Here is a 17529-nt window from a genome sequence, read left to right as displayed (position 1 = left end):
AGGCACATATCACCAAAATCATGTTTCCCTTCACGGATATGATTTACATATTGGGTGAGGCATATATTGATCAAGCTTAGACTATTAGACACTCATCCTGAGTTTGGGTTCTAGTCACTTGTTTTTCATATTCTTGTGCGTTGATGAAATCCCTAGAGCAGCCAGACAAATGTAAATAAGGTTCCTGATCCTGGAATTAACAACAAATCTTGAAAATGCTACTCTCATATGTCTTCCAAATATAAAGGCTATAGCTAATTTATTTTATTTCTGTAGATAAGATCCATTTAAAAGCTGTTATGTATAGTTGGTCAGAAAGCTAGTATATACGGTAAAGCATGAATTCACATGTGTTCTCATTCTGTCAGAACATTAAAAGGCATCTGGAATAATGATTAATATTTAGGGGGTCTAAGAAAATATCTTACCTCTTTTTCATCTCTAGTAGTTGATTATTCAATACTGATCTTTCCTCTTCAAGCTTAAAAGAAAAGGAATACATATTTTACTGAGAAAGCTCTATAACAAACAAATCTGATTAGCTCAAGCTAAAAAGATGGTAAATGAAATACCTGCCCAGAAGCAAAACAAATACGAGTGTCCAAACAGGAAAAACTTTCATTCAAGAATAAAAAAAAATAGTAATTGTACACAAGGATGATGTTGAACAGCAGCCACTGCAGCCAGGTGATACATTGTTATAATTTTTTCCACCAATTTATGAATCTGTAAAACTATACAGCTATTTAAAGGAGTACTATAAATTATCTTAAAGTTTTACTCTGTATTGCTGTATAAAAATAGAATCAGTTTAATGTATATATTTTTTCCTTAGCTTCCTTAGCTGACTTGCCAGACCAGTGTTGTCTAAACAATCACTGTCTCCTCATGGCAGGCCACAGCCTTCTTATTACTTCCAATCATGTACTCAAGTCTTCCCATCCCCTATCCTATCCCTAAGAACCTAGACCTTGGATTGTGTGGTGGCCCATTAAAACTACAGTTTCTCTTCAGTGCAGAAAAATCAATTGCTATGGGACAATAACCAGTTGACCCATTAAAAAGTTATTTGTCTAAATAAAAATGACCCCTAACAGCTGGGAAATGGCTCCTTGTGTACAGGTCTTACACTTTTTGATTTAAGTAGTAATGGACTACAGATACTAGTTGATAAGGATCTGTATAAACTATACACATTTAGCATTTTGGGTAAGTTTCCCGATAGAAGAGACTGTTTGGTCTGGCATTTTTCCTGTCGAGGTATATTTACCTTATTCTAAAGTATTGGTATACAGTCCATAAAGATTTGGACGGAGACAACTTTTTTCTAATTTTGGTTCTGTACATTACCATGGAAGACAAAAGTGGTGGATGATCGCAGAATAATTTCCATGGTGAAGAGAAACCCTTCACAGTGCCAGTGGGACTGGGACACTAGTGTTTATCCATGATGTGCCACAAGACAAAAGCAGCCAAATGAATTCTGAGGTGTTCAGAGACACTGTCTGCTCAAATCCAGCTAAATGCAGTCAAATTGATTGGGAGGCATTTCATAATACAGCTGGACAATGACCCAAAACATACAGCCAAAGCAACCCAGGAGTTTATTAAAGCAAAGAAGTAGAATAATCTTGAATGGCCAAGTCAGTTACCTAATCTGAACCCAAATGAGCTGCATTTCACTTGTTGAAGACTAAACTTTGGACAGAAGGGCCCACAAACAAACAGCAACTGAAAGCCACTGCAGTAATGGCCTGGCAGAGCATTAAAAAGGAGGAAACCCAGAATCTGGTGATGTCCATGAGTTCAATAATTCAGACTGGCATTGCCAGAAAAGGGTTTTCAACCAAGTATTAGAAATGAACATTTTATTTTCAGTTTTTTAATTTGTCCAATTACTTTTAGTAATTTAGTAATTAGAGACCCTGAAATGAAGTGATTGTGTTAAGAAAGGCTTTAGTTGCTCACATTTTTATGTAATCTTTTTGTTCAACCCACTGAATTAAAGCTGAAGTTGTTTCATTTAACATTCATTGTGGTAATGTACAGAACCAAAATTAGAAAAAAAGTTGTCTCCTTACATTTTGACCTGCTTTGTTTGTTGTTTTTTTAAAGCTACTTCTTCCTTGCTCTTGAAATAATCAGCATCCCACACCACAGGCATGTGACTACAATTAGTGAATTTGTGTCACAGATTTATGGTTGGTAGGCATTGGGTGTGCATGCCTCCCCCACTGAAAGACTCTCCCTGAGCTCTGGGAAAATGTAGCACAGAAATAACACCACTTCTGGCAGCAAAGGTAATTAATGCATGTGCAAACAGGCAAAGAGACAGTAGCACAGTCTTTGTAGCCAGCAGCACAGCACCCAAGAAGAACAGAATGAAATGTGTCCTTTGCATGTTTTGATATATTCACACATATGTATTGTGCATCCCTTTCCATTCCATTTAAGATCAGTGAATGGTTTATCACATCACAGCTCTCTTTAAAGGGATACTGTCATGGGAAAAAAAATGTTTTCAAAATGAATCAGTTAATAGTGCTGCTCCAGCAGAATTCTGCACTTAAATCCATTTCTCAAAAGAGCAAACAGATTTTTTTATATTCAATTTTAAAATCTGACATGGGGCTAGACATTCCCAGCTGCCCCTGGTCATGTGACTTGTGCCTGCACTTAAGGAGAGAAATGCTTTCTGGCAGGCAGCTGTTTTTCCTTCTCAATGTAACTGAATGTGTCTTAGTGGGACATGGGTTTTTACTATGGAGTGTTGTTCTTAGATCTACCAGGCAGCTGCTATCTGGTTACCTTCCCATTGTTCTTTTGTTTGGTTGCTGGGGGGGAAAAAGGGAGGGGGTGATATCACTCTAACTTGCAGTACAGCAGTAAAGAGTGATTGAAGTTTATCAGAGCACAAGTCACATGACTTGGGGCAGCTGGCAAATTGACAATATGTCTAGCCCCATGTCAGATTGAGAAATGGATTTCAGTGCAGAATTCTGCTGGAGCAGCACTATTAATTGATGCTTTTTGAGAAAAAAAATTCCCATGACAGTATCCCTTTAAGTAGATAAAGGAAGCAGGTGGTACTGAGCCTTTCCTGACTCCTGGAGGTTTATAGACTGTACTAGCTGAGCAATTAACCTTTCATATGTTCCTTCTTACGCAAATGATTACTAAATCCCACTAAAAATATCTCCATCAGCAGCAGTGCTACAAAGGATATATTATTTTGATGATGCCCCCCTTAATGTTAATTGATCCTCTTCTCTGATGTTTATAGAATTCATTATTATGGTTTCTAATTTGATCAGTAAATTATGTACCTGTCTAAGATAATGCTGCTCTCAAAACCCTACAGAATCTTTCATTCCTATTATCACCTTTGCTGAGCTTGTTACAAGCTAAAAATAGCTGCTCCACACCAATGCTTACACCCACACCAAAGAGGGCTGTTAATTCTGAGAGCAGAAGAAATCTCATGCAATAGCAACCTATGGAACTAAGCTTGGTATGAAGATGCCAGTTCTGCATGTATCATGTAGCAGATAAAATGGGACTAGAAATTATTTCAATCAGTAAGCAGACATGCAATAGGATTATATCTCTATGTCACAAACTGATAATATTGCAGATCGTATTTCTCACATAAAATGTTTGTAAAGTGACAGATAAATTGGTCTTATAAGCAGAGACGAAACTGCATTTTGGCAATTATCTAGCAGTTGCCATAGAGACAAGTCACTATATATTTTGAAGTACAAACTGCACTAACCACATACAAAAGCTTCTTAATCGTTGCTCATAAAAATGCAAATTGAAGTAGTTGGTGCATATTAGCCGTAAACCTGACTCAATAGAGAGTATGGCTGCCAATGACTGTACAACACATATTAACTAAAACTTTAAAGTAGTAAATGCTTATCCGTATCCATGTGGGAGCATTTTCAAAGCACAATACATCGATTTATGGAATTTATAAACACAGAGCTATTCAGGGCAGTGATCCCTGTACATGACAGCAGATCAAGCACAACATGGACAGACACATCATAAAGCGCCTGAACACTTTTCTGAGTTTAACCAGCAATGCAACAAGAAGAATATATAAACATTTCATTCATACTGGGCAGGTGCCTTTTTAACACACACTGCTAAAAGTTTGATGCAACATCAACATATAACATGCCACTGTTTTAAAAGGTGAAATCACCACTGAGCATTTCAATAATTTGGCAGAAAAGAGAAGGGGCAGTAAATGTTACAGTACCAACCTTCTGGTTTGTTGTGACCTCCTCCTTGCTCTTTCCAAGCTCATCCGCAAGTTTGAGGTTTTCCTCTTGTAGAGCTGCTAAATGCTGGGACTTCTGCTCAGCCAACAGCCTCAGTTCTCCCCTGCAAGGACAACGAAAGCAAAGTTACTATGGAAACAAGACAGGCAAGAAAAACTGTGGGCTGGAATCATATTTGCAGCTGGTAAAATACATCCCAATCACATGACTGTAATAATGTGACAAACAGTTGGTATAAGCGGAATCTACACAGAATCCTTTAAGAAATGGTTAAATATAAATTTCAGATATAGTGCAGGACATATCATAACATTCAGAGATATAGAAGTTAAAGATGTGAAAGTTCTGCTATAGGACTTTGTATCCACAGGCCTATTATCCAGAAAGCTCCAAAATATAGTAATGTGGTTTAGCATAGTATACTAAATAGTATTCCAAATAATAAACAAAAGCTATTTATCTAAATTATCTAATTTAGTACTCTCCACCCTACTGATCCACACAACTGGTCCCACAAATACTGCCCCTGATTGCCTGCTCCCCAAAAACAGAGTAGCACAGCAGGGTTGGTGGTGCAATCTTCTGCTGCTTAATTCACTCTTTAAAGCAATCCCTGGCACAGCACGCACAGTAGCCAAGTCCTGATTGACATCAACCGTGCGGCACCTCCCTTGCTCAACATGACTTCCACCAACCCACTGCGGAACTCTGCAAATGACAAAGTATGCCTCTCAAAAGGTATTTAAGATATTTATATTTAAATTTTCTTTTACTGTCATAGGACTTAAAAGGCAATTTTGGGGGTTTTGCTTATACCTGTAAATTAGGGTTTGCCCAGGAATTCAACCGAACTCAATAGCCACTTTCCTGTAAAAATCAAGATGTGGATAAACTACCCTATCTTGCGGATTTTGGTTGGCTGTGAGTTTTCCCACATACAGTCAAACATATTATTGTGAGTCTTTCATTTTTGGGAAAGGGAAAAGGCAACGCTCTAAAAAGAAAACTTTCCTGCTTGCCACAATATCACACAATGATTGTATCTTTGTAAATATTTATTAAGTTCAAATATCATTTATTCTGAAACCATTTTTATTATAGAGGGGAACGCCACTGCTCACTCAGCCCATGTTTAATCCACTGGAATGTAAAATGTAACTCTAGCAATTTTTGAATATGTGGATCTAATAACATAGTTTTTAAATAGGATATTTGAGTTAATATCAAACCCTGGTGTTTTGCTGAAATACTAAGGTTCTGGGTAGTATGGTTTGGGGTCTAGTTAGGGTGAACAAAGTAATGCAATATTATATGTTGCTGAAACTAAAACTTAAGAGGTTGTTCCTATTTGATGTAGAGAGCGATTTACCAGGACAGTTTACAATGGGTTTTCATTTGTTATGATTTGTGGTTTTTGAGCTATTTGGCTTTTTTATTCAGCAGCTCTCCAGTTTGCAATTTCAGCTGGTTGCTAGAGTCCAAATTACCCTAGCAACCATACATTGCTTTGACTAGGAAACTGGAAAACGAATAGGAGAGGGACTGAATAGAAAGATGAGTAATAAAAAAGTAGCAACAACAATAAAGTAGCCTTAAAAAGCCTTTGTATTTTTAATGGGGTCAATGACTCCCATTTGAAAGCTGGAAAGAGTCAGTAGAAGAAGGCAAAATCTTTAAAAACAAATAATGAAGACCAATTGAAAAGTTTCTTAGAATTCTAGATCATACTAAAAGTTAACCTAATTTAAGGTAAACCACCCTTTAGGTTGGTCACATTGGGCGATTCGGGGAGATTTAGTCGCCTGGCGACTAATCGCCTCGTCTTTACAGCGACCAATCTCCCCGAATGCCTTACCTCGATAATGAAAGAAGAGATAAAGGAGTAGAAATAAACATAACTGAAAGATGAAGCAGAATATAGGGGCATTTGCATTATATTTCTATGAGCAATGTTTAATAAGTATTTGCATCACAAAAGGGGGTCCTTTATCTGTAAACCTGTTATACAGAAAGCTTTGAATCACAAGAAGGCCATCTCCCATAGATTTCATTTTAATCCTATAATTAAAAAAAATGTAATTTCTTTCTTTAATTCCTTTTTCTTTATAATAATAAAACAGTGGCTTGTACTTGATCCCAACTAATACTATTAATACTTAATCGAGGAAATTCAATCGAATGGGTTTAATTCATATTTAAAATGTTTTTTAACAGACTTAAGGTATGGAGATCTAAATTACTGAAAGATCCCTTATCCAGAAAACCCCAGGTGCACAGCATTCCAGATAACAGGCCCCATACCTGTACATTAAGGGTGTTATTTATCAAAATCTGGATTTATTTAATTATTTTCTGAAATATACTCAACCAAATCTGTATGGGTTATTCTTTAGCAATACATTTTCCTAAACAATTTAATTTTGGGAAAAAACTCGAAAGAAATTGTGAAAATTGTCTGAAAATTCGAATTGTACAAATTAGCCTGATTTTCAGATTTTTGCCCGAAAACCACAAAACCCAGCACAGATCAGGATATCTTCGGGACTTCTCCCATTAACTTATATAAAACCTTGGCAGGACCGAGATGCCGGATTTTCGCATTCAAACTTTTTCTATCCTCGGGGTATAATAAATCGCAAAAAATTTTAGTTTTTTTTTTACTAAACATTTGGATTTTACCGTAAAAATAAAAATCTTACATTTTTCGAGCTTTCGGCATTCGGAATTTAATAACTAACCCCCTAAAAAGTATTTAATGTTACAGAAACAAATTTCTACCATAATTCATATTCACCTTCCTCAGAGATTACTTGGCTCCTTACATAAATCTTGTAAGCTCTCCCCTGCATCATGTCCTCCCCTACTTAACACATTTGCTCTCTATCCCCAACATTTCTTTTGCATTACAATAGCTTCTTCCCCTTGTCTGCTTATCAATAAAATGTCTAGCAACCATAACAAATACATCTTCAGGGAAGTATCTGGAAAACCATAATATTATTTGGTTTATATACATAGTACCACTTCAAATAAGCAACGACATATACTTACATTTCCTTCATGCGTGTTTCTGTTTTCAGACATTCTGATTTTACAAGTTCAGCATTTCGAGTGTTCTCTTTACTATATGTATTATATTCTTGCGAAAGATCCTTCAGCTGTATGAAAAGAAGTTTTATCTCAAGCAAGTAACTGTGCATCAACACAAAAAAGACTTTACAGAAGAATGTCACTGCTAATAAAACAATGGTTCTAGGCTCATTTCCTGTTAGTGCAATAACTTAGACTACTGAATTATAAAGCTGTAATGGTGCACTAACCTCACTAAAGCTTGTAGGTTTATCCCTTTGCTTTAATCACTTTGTAATGCTGAGGATTATGTGCATATATAATAATCCTTCGATTTTTTTCTGATAGCAATGTCCTCTTTTTACAGAACAATCTATTGCAATGTTTTATTGACTATGAGGCTCATCCAATCGGATTTCCAGTCTTACTAGTTGATATTTGACTGAGGCCACATCAGACATTAAAGGAATTGTTCAGTATAAAAACTGGGTAAAAAAAATATGTTTCTAATATAGTTAGCCCAAAAATGTAATGTATAAAGGCTGGATTGACTGAATGTCTAACATAATAGCCAGAACACTACTTCCTGCTTTTCAGCTCTCTTGGTTTTCACTGATTGGTTACCAGGCAGTAACCAATCAGTGACTTGTGGGGGGGGGCACATGGGACATAACTGTTGCTTTTGAATCAGAGCTGGATTCTGAGGATCAATTGCAACCTCACTGAACAGTTCCCATATGGGCCCCCTTCAAGTCGCTGACTAACTCAGAGTAAGAGAGCTGCAAACCAGGAAGTAGTGTTCTGTTCTGTTAAACATCCAATCACTCCAGGCTTTATACATTACATTTTTGCCTAACTAAATATATTAAAAAATGTTTTTATTGTGCACAGCCTATCTATTTACCCAGTTTTTTTTTATACACTGAACTGTTCCTTTAATAATGAAGGCCATCATTTTGGCCTAATAGATAAAAACTGCTGACTAAGTCAATATTACTGTGTATAGTCAGTTTAGGCGGATATTTGATGATATTATCAGTTATGTCACCCCAACAATTAATATCACTCAAAAAAAGCACTCTATTTTCAGTGGTACATCAACCTGAAATTCACAGCCTTAAAATGCACCAGTTAATAGCACTCTTCCAGCAGAATCCTGCATCAAAATAAGGTTTTTAAAAGATCAATCAGATTTATTTTTAATGTTTAATTTTGAAATTTGCTGTGAGGTTTCACATGTTGTTAGTTTCCCAGGTGCCCTCAGCCATGTGACTTGTGCTCTGATAAACTTCAGTCACTCTTTACTGCTGCACTGCAAGTTTGAGTGCTATCACACCCCCTCCAGCAGCCTTTCAACAGAACAATAAGAAGGCAACAAGATAACAGCTCCCTGTCACATCCATAACTAAAAATGCTCCAACACCCCACCTAGTTGTAGGGTAGGCACAATCTGACTTTCTCACAGGATCAGGCACAATGACCTGACATGACTGCCTACAGAGAAATAGGCATATAATAGTTACTAGGGAAGGTAGAACATGAATGGTGGGAATACAATTTCTAACAACTCACTTCTTTTTGCAATTTCTGATTTAGTATCTTCAGTGCTTCCATTTCATTTACAGCTTCCTCCTTTTCTTTCACAAATTTGTTTTTTTCTGCAGTAACTTTTTCAACTATTTGAAGAGTTTCTTCTGCCATCTGACACACCTATGTTAAAATAAATAATAGTTAATAAAAAATAAAAAGAAGGCATTTTATTACTTGACATCTTCTTCTGTAACTAAACGGTTTAGTAGTACAGTTACACGTAGTCATCCCAGTTTTGAGATTGAAGGTTTTATAAATATAAGATGGTGTCAAACCAACAAAACTTTTTGTTATAGGGCAATAATTATTTTTTATACAGTTAGGTGTATGGCAATAAAAATACACAGAAACACTAATAGTTTTGTTAAAATTTAAAATTATTATTGTTTCTGTGTATTTTTTCTGTGTAGTTATTTACATATTTATAATTTTTTCTAGTAGTAGCTAAATTAAAAGATGTAAAAAAAAAAAAAAGTAAAATAAAAAGTGCCCCACAGGCAAGGGTGAAATCATGTATGATCTCTGTACAGTGTCAAACTGGGACACCAAGGGCCCACCAGAGAACGGAGTATCAAGGGCCCACCACCACCCACAGCTATATAACCTTTTCTGATTGAGAAAATCCCTGGTATCTGCATTTTTTTTTAGAGGTTCGCTGTGAAAATGTAAGTGATTAATATATCCTAAAATACACTGTTTTTTGCACACTAGGTGCCAGTTCCCCTAAGTCTATGGGAAACATTTTATTCATAGCTATATCACAGCACAACTGTGCTCTCCAGTGAGTTTGGTTTGTGTTTAAGAGCACAACAGACAGACACAACTGTGGATACAGACAGACTTCAGAGGATAGCATTGCCAGACAGACTGTGCAGGATGAACATCTCTAAACCAATTATATTTCTATTTTCTCACATTTACACTGTAAAAAAATGTACACTGTACATTTTTCTTTAAGAGAAACCACCAGCTCTATCATTTTTACAGGCTCACTGTATTTTCTTGCTTATCTGTGTCAAGAAATTTGGCCATTTTCCTGACCCTATCACAGACTCCTAAACTAAATCTTTTCATATCTTTCTTACTGCTGGAAATAAATTTAAAAAAAAACACAAGCAGAAACCTGGAAAGAATAAAAAAGAGCCAATGCTCTGTGCTTAAGAAAGGGCAAAGGACCCACTGGGAAAAATCCCATCACCCTGGCAGGCCAGTCCAACACTGTCTCTGTACCAAAGAAATGTACTGGTGATGACTAAGTGGAACAGCAGCATCCAAACTTGATAAAGATCTCCAAGTATTAAGCAACTTGTATTCTATGCATGCATAAAATTAAACTCTTCAGAGCACTTTCATTGCTTAGTATTTATAAATAATAGGAACAATTACTTAAATGAGAAATTAGATTGGAGTTACTCATTTAGGCTTTTATCCGTGTATTACTAACAGCCAAATTATTTTGGAAGTCTTGAAATTCATGCTTCAGAGAACTTGTTAATAAATTGAATATACCTTTAAATAATAAAACAAAAATGACAGCGGGCAGTAAATGTTAAAACAACTACAAATAATTACACATATAAAAGGTCAGCGATGGTTGCATGTAATGTTTGGTGCCAGATTAGTTAAGTATATATAAAAAAATGTGACAAACAAAGTAAAGTGCATATCATGCAGCAGCAGTGGAGTTCCCATTACCATTTGGCAAAGTGCTCAGTGTTAGTAGCTTATATATACTTATATATTTATATCAAATATGATACCTCATCTTTTTTTGCTTCAGTGTTGTTGTGAAGAGTCTGGAGTGTATTGTATTTCTCTAACAGTTCTTCCTTTTCATTAAGCAAAGCCTGGTATTGGTTACTGAGCTGCTGAGACTGTGTTGAGACTTCTACATTCTTTCTAGTTAATATAAACGATTCTTCTGACAATTGTTCATAATTCTTGGCAAGTATTTCCTTTTCTTTTAAAATACTGCCATTTGATGCTATCAGATTCTCCTGAGCCAATAGTAATTCGGACTTTTGACGAACCAAGTCCTCCAGCTCTGCTTTTTTATCTTCATGGACACAACTGAGTTCTTCCAGTGTCTTCAAAATAGAGTTATGCAAGTCCTGCAGATCTAATTTTGATCTAGTTAATAATTCAATATTACTTTGAAGTTCTTCAAGGTTTGCTAAATGACATTGATTCTGAGCTTGTAAACTTTCGTTTTCTCTGCTAATTGTGTGCAAACTATATTCAATATCCTGCTTCTGCTCTACAAGTTTATGATGTTCAGAGAGAAACTCTTTATGTTTTAATAATGCCTGGTCCTTTTCTTCGGTTACAGTGTCCAGTAGTTTTTGAAGGTCTTCATTTTTTAAAAGAAGGGATTCTTTCTCATTATTAAATGTCTCTCTTTCTTCGGTTAACCTTTGCTCAAAGCTCTGAAATTTGATTTGCAAGTCATCTCTATCTTTCAACATCAGCTCCTTCTCTAAACCAGACTTTTTATAATCCTCAATCAAGGAATTCTTATCTATCAATATACTTGTGATCTCATTTTCCAAATCAAATTTGTCTTTCAGAGCTTGTTCCAGCGACACTGAAACAGTTTCTTTTGTTTTTGTAAGTTCATCAAAACATTTTGTAGTTTCATTCATTCTCACATTTAGAGATTCAAGTTCCTCTATGAGACTTTTCTTTTCCTGAACCAACAATGAGTTTGATGAATTCAAAATCTCTTGTTTATCCTTAAATTCTGTAAGCTCCCTGATAAGTGATTGTTCTTTGGATAAAAGTTCAGCATTATTCTTCTTGAATGCAGATCTATCTTCAGAAACTGATTTAAATGTATTTTCTAACTCTGCCAATTGAATTGATATTAATATTTTATCATTTTTCAGGTTATTTATCTCTTCCTTCATTTCATTCTGAGATAATATGGCCTGTTCGAATGACATTTTCGAAGTAGTAGTAATTTCTTCAATTTGTTTGAGAAGATCATCTTTCTCAGAGAATACTTTTCGTAGGGATGCACTCATCTCTTCTTTTTCTTGTAACAAACTGATACGTTCTGAGTCAGTAACATTTCTACTTGTCTTGATATCTTCAAGCAAGTTTGATAGTGTTTCCTTGGTGGTTCGAAGTTCTTCGTTATCTTTTGTTGACTTCTCAAGTTGTTTTTTAAAAGAGGACAGTTCTGCTGTTAATTCACTGAACTCATGTGCCTTCTGCTCTTTTTCTTGAAGCACATCACTTATTCTTAAATTTGTTTCTTTATCTTTTAACAAAAGTTCATCCCTTTGAGAGGATAGTTCTTTGGTTGTTTTTATCAAGTCCTCTCTTTCCTTAACTAAATCAGAAACCCTATTTTCATGTTCCATTAGTTTTTTTGTAATAATCTCCTTTTCATTTCTTAGTCCAGCTAATTCATTAACAAGGTTTTTATGTTCAGTTGAAATTTCCTCTTGAGACTCCTTAAGCACTTTTATGATGTCATCTTTTTCCTTGGTAAGCAATATCTTGTCATCTATAAGCTGGCGTTGATACTCTTCTAACTTTTGCTTTTCCTTTTCAACTGCTGCCCAGATTACAGTCAATGCATCTTTACTGTTTAAGAGAGTTGCATTTTCTTGGAGTAATTCATTGAGCTGTGTTGTAACTCCAATAAGCTCTTCTTCTTTAGAGTTCCGTTCCAGTGCTAACTTCTCTTTTTCTTGATGCAGATTTTCAATCTGTCTATTCAACTCATTTTGCTTCAGCATTAGACCTTCTCTTTCGGTCTTAATTTCTGTTGTAGCTTTTAACAGGTTGTCTCGCTCACTTATTAAAGCTTTTAAGTTGCTTTCAAGTTCCAAATGCTTTCCTACAGCAGATTCATTTTCCATTTTCAATCCACTGACCTCTTCTGACAAAAGTTTTTGCTTGTTCAACATTTCTTCTGCCGTGTTTTTAAGCATTTCAATGATTTCATCTTTTTCTCTTGCAAGAGTTATTTTTTCTCCAGTCAGATTTTTCTGATAATTCTGCAGTTCTTGGTTCTGTTTCTGAAGATCTTCACACTGTGCAACCAAGAAATCTTTGCTTTTTTGAAGCTCTTTTAGATCGGCATCCCTTTTAGCCAAAGCAGCCTGCAAGTCTTCATTGTCCATAGTAATCTTCAAAAGTTCTTGCTTTGCATTATCCAGTTCAGACAGCAGTTTTTCTTTGCAAGAAACCAATGCTTCATTTCCATCATTAAAGGCACAGTTCTTATTTTCAAGCTCTTTAATTTCTATGAGTAAACTGTTATTTCCAACCTTAAGATCTTCATTCATTGACAATAACTGTTTTTGTTCTTGCTGCATTGTATTGATACTAGATTCATACTCTGAAAGTTTGAAATGCAAAGACTGCTCCCCTTCCTTTAAAGTACTGGCCTCTTGGGCCAGTTTGTCTTTTTCCAATTTCAAAACATTCATTTCTTCAGATATTAGTTCAAATTCATTTCTTGTAGATTCTAACACAAAGGTTAAGGACTAAAAGGACAAAGGTGGAAAGAAGGAATGAAACAAAAATGAAATAAAGCAAGCTAATAAAAATGTGTATTAAGCAGGATTACAGCTTTTATATGTATGCACTGGTGCACCAGTCAAAATTATATTTTGAGGAAAACATTCTATAATGTAAAAATGAATACCCATAGCGGTTACACCCAAAGTTATAGTTAACATTTTGTGGGATATTTCCAATGTTGGTTTTAGTGAATAAAGATCTTTAGATGTTTCTTTTATTAAAATGATATTTTTGTGTGTCAACAGCTTTATGTGGAATAATACACAACACACCTATGTATGTGGAAGTATGTACATAAATGCTATAGTGTAGAGGTCATGTATTTTAAATTGTATATTGTTTGTTTAGTGTTTTCAGGGAGATTGAAATGCACTTTTTTTTTTACTTAAATGGCAGAAAGTTGAACTCTATAATATAAAGTATTTGGCATCTGAGATAAAGACACATTTTCAAATCCTAAAATCACATTTTACCCAAGTTATTATTTAAGTATGATACAAGTTCAATTTTATTTAGTAATTTCAAATGGATCTGTTTTCTTTTCTGTGTGCCAGTGCATACATATGACATTTTATGAAAGCTTTGCAAAACACAAAAACAAATGAAAAATAATAGCAGCCCGTAGGTAATGCTATGTGAAATCATGAGAGGTATGTAGCAAAATGGGCAACAAAATGTTAGATCTTTGTATAGCACCTGAAGTATATAAAAGATATTAGTTGCAGAAAGTTATTGCAAAAAATATGTACGCAGTGGTTAAGCCTTTGTTACAAAGTAAAAATAATTTTCTTACAACAACTCTCTTTACATTCTCAAGTATCACTACTTGAACTTGTCAGTTTCACTGACCAAGCCACATATTTACATATTAGGAAAACAAACATTTGACATATTCACTCAAATGCAAATATTTTTTATAAAGCAATAGAACTTGTTCTTTTGCGGGTAATTATTTAAATGGTCAAATTGAAGCAGGCATCTCAACTGGTTCAAATCTCATGGGGAACTCCGGAAAAGTGGTCCACACAATTGGGCTTATTGAAATGCCGGTGTGTTTTTGGGCCACTGTGTTCCTATGGTGATACCAAAACAACTACATATTTTTCACTTGAATAGCATGGCGATCTTTGCTACTGCCTGTATATACTGTAGCAACTGTTGCTGGGACTGGGGTAGAAAAATCAACAAGGTATCTGGGTCACATTGAATTGTCATTGCAACAGGTACTACAAACTGCTTTCCATGGTTCCAAAAAAAGAGTCCAATATTTTTAACAAACATGAGTACTGGCCCAGGGTACCAGGTAAGCATTTATATTAACAGAAGGTGCAAAAATTTGGGTTCTCACAAACCTATTAACTCAGTCTCTCTCCCTCTCTGTCTCTCTCTTTTACGCTCTCTCTACCTTCCATTCAGTAGAATTACTTTACTTTTAAAAAAAACACAATACTATAAAGCAAAGCATTACTCTTGGTTTTAAGTACCTGAATTTGTTCTGTTTGTTGTTTTAGATCCTCCATTTGTACCTTCATATCACTTATTGTAGCTTGGGCTGTTTTCCACAAATCTTCTTTTTCTTCTATATTTTGCTTTAATGTGCCAACCAGTGCTTGGTGCTGGGTATTCAAGTCAGCAGTTATTTTATCATGATTTTTTTGAAGTTCTTTATTTTCAGTCTGGTTCTTTTCAATTTCGAGTTTCTGAGGGGTGGAGGAAAAAAAAAATCACCATTAAAATGTTGACATAATTGCCTATAAGATAAACACGTATGGGTTCTACTAACTGTGTGCACTGTTATGCTATGTAAATTTGGAAAATTGTGGTATGTATGTATATATTTATATGGTAGGGTCGCATTCACAGGTCTTAGGTGAATCAAGGTGAGAATTTATTTGTGGAGGCTGACCTTGGGCTTGATCTACCTTTGTTTCCAGTTTCTTCAGTGCATCTTGTGAACTGCACCCTGGCTGGTATTGCTTCAAATACCGAGGGGCTTATTTATCAAGGGTCGAATTTCGAAGTAATGGGAGTTTTGAAATAGAATTCGAATTTTGGCTTATTCAATGGTAAAGTACACAAAAATAGCTTGAAATTCAAATTTTTTTACTACGAATTTTCACTTCGACCCTTGATAAATCTGCTCGATTGTCGGTACCTGAAGAGAGTGAGAGAGAGTGTGTGTGTGTATAGCATTTAGGACAGGCAAACATTGCTATCACCTGTCAGCTTCACACTTAAGTAATTTACTAATTCTGTTGGACAATGAGCCCTGTATTTGTGTGCAAAGACACTTCTTGCTGTTGCAGACAAGATCACAGTGTTTTGTACTAAGATGATATTGTAAATTATTCTTTTTTTTTTTTTTTCTTACCAGGTCTCCTAATTGGGAAGTCATTTTCTCCACCTCCTCCTGGTGATATTTCTGTGCCTCCTCATAGTTTCTTGTAGCTTCAGCTTTCACAAGAGCAATATTTTCCTCTAGTTCATGTACCAAATCTCGTGCTTTTGAGTGTTCTGCACGAAGTTCATCTAAATTTCTAAACATACAAATTTCCTTAAGGAAAATTTTCATGTAAAATGTTATGAAATATGGTTATCATGCAAATACACTAAGCAGTGTGTGCATAGACATTTGTTTATATTTTATTGGCCCATATTACCTTTCCCTAGATTGCAGCTCCTCATTTAAGTTTGTCAACTGAGCAGAGCTATCACCAGAAGACTGAATCATTTCAGATATCTGTTTCTCTAGTTTAGTTTTGGTTGATAGGAAGTTTTGTTCCTTCACTTCGGACTCCTTCAACAATTTTTCCAGAGCTGGAAAACAAGAGAGACATTAGCTACAATAAATTAATTATGATCAGTACTGAGATAGTAACGAGTGCTAGTAAAATAAATAACTAAAAATATTTACAAAGTACCCAATAATTCCAACTAAGCACGGTGGTAACAGTGCTGCTGCAATTTTTTGAAATATGGAGTTACAGTGGAATATATTCACTGCAACACCATAAACCTAAAAGTAAAGAGGGTACTCACTCATAATGTTTCATTAAAAGGCTCATATAACATTTTACACTGTCCACTCACAGTTTGACAGCTAACCACAGAGGGGAAATGTAACTTAAGGAACATGCAAGTTTTATATCAAGATAATGCCTATTTAAGAAATGAGCAGCCAGCCTCCAACTATAAATAATATTCAACAGGATATATGACAGAGACTAAAATCAACTTACAAACAAAGCGTGGCTTCAGGAGATCCAGCTCTTTGGACATTTCCTCATACTGCTTTTCTTTCTGCTCTAAATTATTGACAGTTTCTGTTTAAAACAAACAAAACATAATTTAACGCTTCAGTGTTAGCAAATGGGCCCACAGGGGAGTGGGATACAGTAGGCTTATAAGAAAAGGAATTTATTCAGAGAAATGCGATGTGCAAATCTAATGTGAAGATTTCAAAGTGTGTTTTTCCCTGCCTTCTCTGCAATTAAGTTATTCAATGTGAGGGTCACATAAAACACATGGATTAAGGGCCATGAAAAAGATGCCCAAAATGCCAGTTACTAGCTATGTATTGTGTCCTGCCAAGATCGGTGGGGAAAAAAAAAGCAGGTCAAGCCGCACAAGTGATTATCTCTCAAAAGGGACAATTTATTTCTAACATCATTGATTTTATTTGTTTCAACATATACATTAGACACATAGAGGCTATATGCACCTATGTTCTCACCCCCCTCACAATGCTCCCTACCTCTTATAGCATATACAGAAAAGGGAAATCTTACAAAGCAGCTGTAGGTGTGCAATGTTATGGAATGCAATTTATAAAATCAATAAATCTTTTCTAAGGTCTGGAAAAACCATACACTAATGGGCAGATTTATCAAGGGTCGAAGTAAAAATTTGAATTCCGAATTCTTTATGGCAAAAACGGTCACATTTGACTAGGGAATTATTAAAATTCAATTCAAGTTTTTTTTTATAAATTCAAATTCATTTTTGAGATTTATCATACACTGGCCTCAAATTCGACTATTCC

The 17529-nt window shown here is 35.3% G+C and overlaps 1 protein-coding gene across 5 annotated transcripts in view; it reads right to left on the bottom strand.

Moving 5' to 3' along the window:
- Positions 1-17529, bottom strand: part of clip1.S (CAP-Gly domain containing linker protein 1 S homeolog) — a 62576-nt gene that overhangs the window by 13823 nt on the left and 31224 nt on the right. For all 5 annotated transcript variants that reach the window (XM_041580362.1, XM_041580365.1, XM_041580363.1 and 2 more), the window contains 9 exons: positions 16727-16810; positions 16148-16304; positions 15859-16024; positions 14972-15187; positions 10712-13450; positions 8934-9071; positions 7344-7450; positions 4275-4395; positions 429-481 (listed from right to left, as the gene is read on the bottom strand). In XM_041580362.1, coding sequence (XP_041436296.1) covers positions 429-481; positions 4275-4395; positions 7344-7450; positions 8934-9071; positions 10712-13450; positions 14972-15187; positions 15859-16024; positions 16148-16304; positions 16727-16810 — 3781 coding nt within the window. The remainder of the gene's footprint in view (positions 1-428; positions 482-4274; positions 4396-7343; positions 7451-8933; positions 9072-10711; positions 13451-14971; positions 15188-15858; positions 16025-16147; positions 16305-16726; positions 16811-17529) is intronic.

Source organism: Xenopus laevis, chromosome 1S (genome assembly GCF_017654675.1).
Source record: "Xenopus laevis strain J_2021 chromosome 1S, Xenopus_laevis_v10.1, whole genome shotgun sequence".
Taxonomy (NCBI): Eukaryota; Metazoa; Chordata; class Amphibia; order Anura; family Pipidae; genus Xenopus; species Xenopus laevis.
This window is presented reverse-complemented; position numbering and strand designations above follow the sequence as displayed.